This window comes from Merops nubicus, unplaced genomic scaffold (assembly GCF_000691845.1).
Source record: "Merops nubicus isolate BGI_N331 unplaced genomic scaffold, ASM69184v1 scaffold21104, whole genome shotgun sequence".
In the NCBI taxonomy this organism is placed as follows: Eukaryota; Metazoa; Chordata; class Aves; order Coraciiformes; family Meropidae; genus Merops; species Merops nubicus.
Window position 1 is genome coordinate 25419 of NW_008605149.1, and position 6748 is coordinate 32166.

The 6748-nt window shown below is 48.0% G+C and overlaps 1 protein-coding gene across 1 annotated transcript in view; it reads left to right on the top strand.

The window, feature by feature from the left end:
- The window catches only part of LOC103771937 (keratin, type I cytoskeletal 9-like), a 4936-nt gene extending 308 nt beyond the window's left edge, over positions 1 to 4628 (top strand). The window contains exons 3-11 of the mRNA XM_008939257.1: positions 6 to 267; positions 470 to 552; positions 1073 to 1229; positions 1642 to 1803; positions 2113 to 2238; positions 2462 to 2688; positions 3235 to 3543; positions 4017 to 4126; positions 4603 to 4628. Coding sequence (XP_008937505.1) covers positions 6 to 267; positions 470 to 552; positions 1073 to 1229; positions 1642 to 1803; positions 2113 to 2238; positions 2462 to 2688; positions 3235 to 3543; positions 4017 to 4126; positions 4603 to 4628 — 1462 coding nt within the window. The remainder of the gene's footprint in view (positions 1 to 5; positions 268 to 469; positions 553 to 1072; positions 1230 to 1641; positions 1804 to 2112; positions 2239 to 2461; positions 2689 to 3234; positions 3544 to 4016; positions 4127 to 4602) is intronic.
- The last annotated feature ends 2120 nt before the right edge of the window (positions 4629 to 6748 follow it).

Here is a 6748-nt window from a genome sequence, read left to right on the forward strand (position 1 = left end):
CGTAGTGGGTTTGGTGCTGCCTATGGAGGAAGCTTTGGCAGTGGTGGCTTTCATGGAGGGAATGTGGGAATTCTGTCCAATGATGAGAAGCTGACCATGCAGTGCCTTAATGAACGCCTGGCTTCCTACCTGGAGATAGTCAAAAACTTGGAAAAGGAAAATTCTCAGCTGGAACAGTTAATTAGGGAGTGGTACCAGAAGCAAGGTCCTACTGGTACAAAGGACTACAGCCACTACTATGGAAAAATAGAAGACCTTCAAAATCAGGTAGGACTTTCTCAGAGAAGTTTAAGCACTGAAAGACTTTTTATCATTGGGTAAAATGTTTGAGGTGTGGATACTTCTAAACTCATAACCTGCCTCTCTGAAAGTGCTTCTTGCACTTGAAATTCTGCTTTCCGTGCATGCATCCAGATCTCCCCAACCAGAGAACAAAAAATATTCCTCAGCACACTGTTTTCTCTTCTAGATTGTGACTGCAGCTGTGGAAACCAACAAGGTACTTTTGGACCTGGATAACACAAAGATGACTGCAGAAGACTTCAGGATAAAGTAAATATATGGCCCTCTTCTCCAGGCACTGACTTCCTTTCTCCTACTTTCCTCAAATTAATTTCATACGTTCATTCCATAAAGAAATACCAGTCCACAGAGACCAGGGTTCCTCCTGCTTCCCTGGCAGCAAAACTGAAACAATCTGTAAGACTTTAAAATTCTTTCTGTAACGATCTTCAGCAGCTGTGGAGTCAAACCTTAAAAAAGCTTTATTTTTAAGGAAAGAAAAATTATTATTATCTGTCACTGCAGGTCAGATAAAACAGAGGGATGAAATCTGCACAATGTGTACAGTAAGAAGAGACAATGAAAAAGACCACAGAACACATCTTAGTGTTAATTTAATATTAATATTAACCTTTAAGTACAGGCTGCCGGTTGAGAGGTGCTGTGTGCCAGGAGGTACGGGCACAAACGCAGACACTGAGCTGCTGGCACAGGGCCCCTTTTTCCCAAGTAAATCAGCAGAAGGGGGAGGACCCCAGGGCAGGGCTGACCCTCTGCCCACCCCACACAGGTACGAGACGGAGCGCGGCCTGCGGCAGAACGTGGAGGGCGACATCAACAGCCTGCGGCCCCTGCTGGACAGCCTGACCCTCAGCAGGGCTGACCTGGAAGCGCAGTTTGAGTCGCTGAAGGTGGAGATGATTGACCTCAAGAAGAACCACGAGGAGGTAAGAGCCAGCTCCTTGAAACGCCAACGGCAGCGGGGAACCACAACAGTGGCACTACTGCAGCTGGGGCAGGTTTCACAGAAAACTTCTCTGCACTAAACTCTCTTCCCTGCTCTCCTCACGTGGGGCAGCTTGGCACGAGGGGACAGGCTGAGCACCAGGCCCTGGCCGTGCCAGGGCTGCTCTGAGCACAGTCCCCTCAACAAACAGGGACTGGGAAGTCAAGGCCAAATAACTGCAACAAAGAAAACACCACCACTATGTATATATGTATATATCTCTGTGTGTGTGTATATATGTATAGTTGAAAGGTTCCAGGATGGTTTATGATGTCAAGTAAACTGACTTCAAAACTCTTTTGCAAAGTAATTTCACCATTTTTGTTTGCCCTGGGCCTGGGTTTATTTGGCAGGAAATGAAATCCCTTCAAACACAGTCCAGTGGTGACGTGAACGTGGAGGTGAACGCTGCTCCAGGAGAGGATCTGCTGAAGAAACTGAATGATATGAGACAAGAATATGAAAATATTATTCAGAAAAACCGTGAAGAGGTTGAAAAGTGGTATGGAATCAAGGTAAGTGGTTAAAGTTTGAATGTTCACATTACAAAAGAAAAAACAATACCAACTTTTGGTAAGAACTTTCTGTAGATGAATGATACTTGCAACAACAGCATCCGCTGGTTTTAGGATATAACAGTAGAATCCCTTTGATTTAAATAAGGGAAATTACAAGTGGGCTTGAGCTGCACTGGCAGAGCCACACAAGCCAGTTTAAACAGCCCCATATTCCAGGTGGCCTTGCTTCAACTTGTGTTGATAAATCCTCGTGCTGACACTGTGAGTTAAACGCGAAAACTCCAGTCCTGTGTATTAACTTTTCAGATGGAGGAAGTGAGTCAACAAGTCCACTCGAGTGGCCAGGAAGTGGAATCGAGTAACCAGAAGATCTCTGAGCTGAGACGTGACTATCAGGGCCTGGAAATCGAGCTGCAGGCCCAGATCAGCACGGTAGGGCACGGTGCCCGCGCGTCCGCTGGCACACAAAGCACACGGGAGCTCTGGGGTGGCAGGAGACCAGCTGGAGCTCACACTCCAGTAATGAAGGTGTTTGGTGCATCCAACATCATATGTGAGAGTTTTCTCATGCTGAGCATAAGAATGATCTCATCCTGCCACATTCCCACCGTGTGCCACACTCCCACAAACCCCACATTTTTTCTTTCATTCTCAGGGACAGTCTCTGCGATCCAACCTGGACGACACCGAGCGTCGCTACAGCATGCAGCTGCAGCAGATCCAGAACCTGATCAGCCCCTTGGAGGAGGAGCTGGCCAGCATCCGCTGCGAGATGGAGAGTCAGAACCAGGAGTACAAGATGCTCCTGGGCATCAAGACCCGCCTGGAGCAGGAGATCGCTCAGTACCGGGCTCTGCTGCAGGAGGGGCAGCAGGACATTGGGTACGTACCTTCAGGTTCATTAACGTGCCATCTTTGCAAAGAGGTGAAGATGGAAGTATCAGTATTTATAGAAGTAATTATTTCAGCTAATTAATCATCAACATATTTACTACGAGCACAAGAATTCCATATGGACACTAACAGCTGGCAGGGTACCAAGTTGTATTAATCTATACTCATTATGAACTGGACAAAAGCCTTTATAAAAGCACTTAGAACTGTAATTTGCCATTTCTCCTGAGTACAGTCATGTATGAAAATGAAATGTGAGCATGAAAACAACTGGCTCTTATAAACACTCAAGGTCCTATTCTGAAAGACTTCTAGAGACACCTGTTATTTTTTCTTTTTTTTTTTATGCAGATCACTTATTTTGTCCTTAATTAGGATAGTTTCAGTTCTCTAGAACATGTTTCACACAATAGTCCTTTCTCAGTCATACGAGGAGCTCAGAGGGAGTCACAAAGTGGCCTCAACACAGCCGAGAGGATGCCAGACACTGGCCATGCTGCTGTGAATCTCACACACACCCTTCCCTCCTTACAGCATCTCGCAGGGAGGAGCTGGTGGTGGATCTTCAGGAGGAGGAGGTCATGGAGGAACTAGCTGGTCTTCTGGAAGAGGGAGCAGTGGAGGAGGAAGTGGTTGGTCCTCAGGTGGAGGAAAAACTGGAGGATCCTATGGAAGAACTTCCTCTTCTGGAGGTGGAGGAGGAGGGAGTGGAGGAGGAACAGGAGGTGGCAAAACCTCAGGTGGAGGAGGTGGCAGTGGTGGAGGAGGAGGAGGAGGGGGCAAATCCTGCCTCTCCCGCTCTTCATCTGCCCAGTCCCAGTCTGGCAGCTCTTGTGAAAGCCAAGGTAAAAACTGAAATCAAAATACATCTTCCCATTCACTTTTCTCTCTGAATAGTAGGAAAGGATGTGACAACTTCCTTCCTTTGGAAAGCTGGAGTTATTTTTTCTACTTTTCCCCAACTATCTTTTAAGTTCACTCTGACTCTTGTTCTTATCCAGTAACACATCAACACAGTTGTGTTTTCACAAGCCACTGGAAGGAACAGGGTGTTATGAGGAGTTGTATCAGGATGTGTAGAAAGAGAAAATGAATTGGAAAAGCTAAAATAATGCCCAATCTAAAGCCTGCAGGGAACTAGAGAAGTCCATACTTCTGGAATGAAGCCATATGTTGGAAATATAACTGGTATTAACCGGGAAAATGGTTAAAGCAGGGTAAAATAGTTGGAACAGCCAAGAAATTTAAAATGTAAGGGGTGATAAAATCCTGAAGCAGCAAAAGATGGGGAATGACCAAAAGGTCTCCATGGCTGTGGTTCCAGGAGATGGTGAAAACATGAAGCTCTGCCTGGAAGGGAACAGAACACTGGAGAGAGGAGCAACCATGGAGGAAGTGTCCGAAGCCATAAAAACGATGAGATCGGGTAAGGCTCCAGGTCCCAAGAGCACCTCAGATAAATGCCTGAACTGTTGAAAATGAGCAGGAAGTTATAGTTTGTAGAAAGATACTCTTCCATTTCTTATTTTTTATGAAAAAATGGAAAATGATCCTGCTTTGAGGCTTCTTTTTATTTATTCTTACCCAGGAAGTAACAGGGTTATTGTCTTAGTTAGAGACGTGGTCTGTCTCCCAAAGATGCTGGTTTCCATCCCAGGCTGACAGTTGGTCCTCAGAGCTATACTGTACTGTACTGTACTGTACTATACTGTACTGTACTGTACTATACTATACTATACTATACTGGCTATAGTAGGCCTGAAGGCACCAATATAGAAAGCAAGAACACAGCACAGGCTGAGAACTGCACAGTCTGTAATTATTAAGTAATAAAAAGATAAAAATGCTGGATGAGACAACACTTCTTCAGAGAAGTTCTTGCTTCCCTTCATCTTTCCACAGGGAGCTTCAGAAGGTCTGAGGAGTGATGGGCCCAAGCAGCACCCTCCCCTGCAGGAGCCCAGCAGTGCCCTTGGGCAGGGCAGAGCTCCCTGAGCAGGTCCAGCCGCCTCCGCCACGGGCCAGAGCCAACGCTGCCTCCAGCTACCCCTCTGCCACTGCAGGGGCTCCCCAGAACCCTCTGGGTGCCCTGCCTGCTTCTGCCATCTGAGTTGCTGTGCCTGATCACTGCTACCCCAGTTAATCTCCACCGTGATTGGTATTCTTTAAAAAAAAAAAAAAAAGCTAATAAATCTTTGCTTCTCTCTGATGCAACCTGAAGTCGTGTGTGGGAGGAACTCCCTCTGGCCAACGTTCTGCTCGAGTCAGTTACCAACACTGAGCTCTGCCTGTGACTGCACAACACCTGGCAGGTTATAAACCCACAAGTGGGCAGTGACAGATTCTCCACTTAAGACTAACTGGGCAGAACTTTGAGGAACATGGTACCTGGAGCAATGCGCTGCTGGCCCCTGCAGTGGGAGAGTGAACAGGCAGAAAGCTGCTTGTCTCTGCTGTCAGCTTCTACCAGGGGATGTGAGGGTGGGTTTAAGGAACTGACTGTTCCCTAGGAAGTGTCTTTAAAAAAAAAATGTCTTCCTTAAGAGTCACTAAAATGCATTATGAAACTTTTTATCATGGGATTTAAAGATGGAAATTTTCAGCTCTCAGCACCCAGTCCCCCCAAATGCAGAACTCAGAGGTTGGTGGCTGCATTCCCCCAGCTGAACACCCGCTGAGAGCTGCTGCCAGGGCACCCGTGGGGTGAGGAGCAGGTTAAAGCACGGTGAGAGGCCAGCCCTACCTGTGACAGCACCTGGCTGTACTGAAACAGAAACCCATGAGGCTGGAGGCAGCACCCACCTGCACAGGATGATCTTACAGAAGAAGGAATCCCCAGGCTGCTGTTACTGCCCACAGCCCTGTGCTCTGCCAGCTGTACAATACCTGCCCCCTGCTCTGCAGCTCCACTTCAGAGGGTTTCCCATGCCTAAGAACAGACAGATGTACATTTTACAAGGAACACTGGCAAATTATTCACACTTGGGATGTGATTTTACAAAACCCCGTGGTAGGCTGAGAGAAAAAAATAGATACCCAAGAGAAAAGATTCTTAAACCAGTTCTAAGGGCTGCCTACAGATCACACAGCAGAGAGACTGCTCACTGCCATAAAGCTGCAAATGCCCTGGAAGATAGGGATGGAACTTCTTGTTTCAATTACAGCCATGTTTCTGCCCTCCGTGGCCTGGGCAGGTGCCCATCGGCCCCAGGGCCCCCTCTGCCCGCTCCCGTGGTGCCAGGGGCAGCCTGTGTTGGCAGGACTGCCAGGGGCTGAAATGTGGAACTGACTTCAGGGGCAATTTCACCTGAACACAACTCGGAGGGCTCCTTCCACCACACCTGGCCCCTCACACCTCCTTTACCCCTTGCATTTCTCGACTCCTCTGCTTAAACACAGAAGGGACCCGGGCTGGAGCATCACCACTGTGAGCTCTTCCCTGTTCTCCAGTCCCAGATTTTGTTTTTCTCTCTGAGGACAGCATCCCCCACGGGGAAGGTTGAGAAACACAGACGAGTGGGAGGCCGTGGGAACGGCCGTCCTGAGTGCTGAGCAGATCCAGGCCAGTGATTCACTGCATTGCCTTATGCCAGGCTCCCAGCCAATGTGATTAAAATTTGAAATGAAGAAAAAAAAAAAAGGAAGAAATAGATTTTTTCCTGACCCATGTCCGTAGGGGTCCTGGGGAACTGTCCAGTCTTCATGGGCTGCTTTATACACAGGCTGTGAGGAGAACCTGACCTGACGTGCAAAGAGGCAGCTCTGGGCAGTGCTGAGGAAGTCTGCAAGGATCCCCCATCTCCCTCCCACCCCAAAATCACCTGCTTCATCTTTAGGACCCTTGCAGCATCGAATTGTTCTTGTCTCTGTCCCACTGGCTGTCCCCAAGCCTGCCCTGTCTGCTCTGCTGGCTCTCCACCTCTCCCAGCCTGTGACAACTCTTCCTCAGACCTGTCTACTCGGGGTACTGAAGCCCAGTTAAAGAATACTCCCCGTACAGGAGCCCTGCTCCTCACACCTCCCCTGAGACCCTGCCAAGCTAATCTAC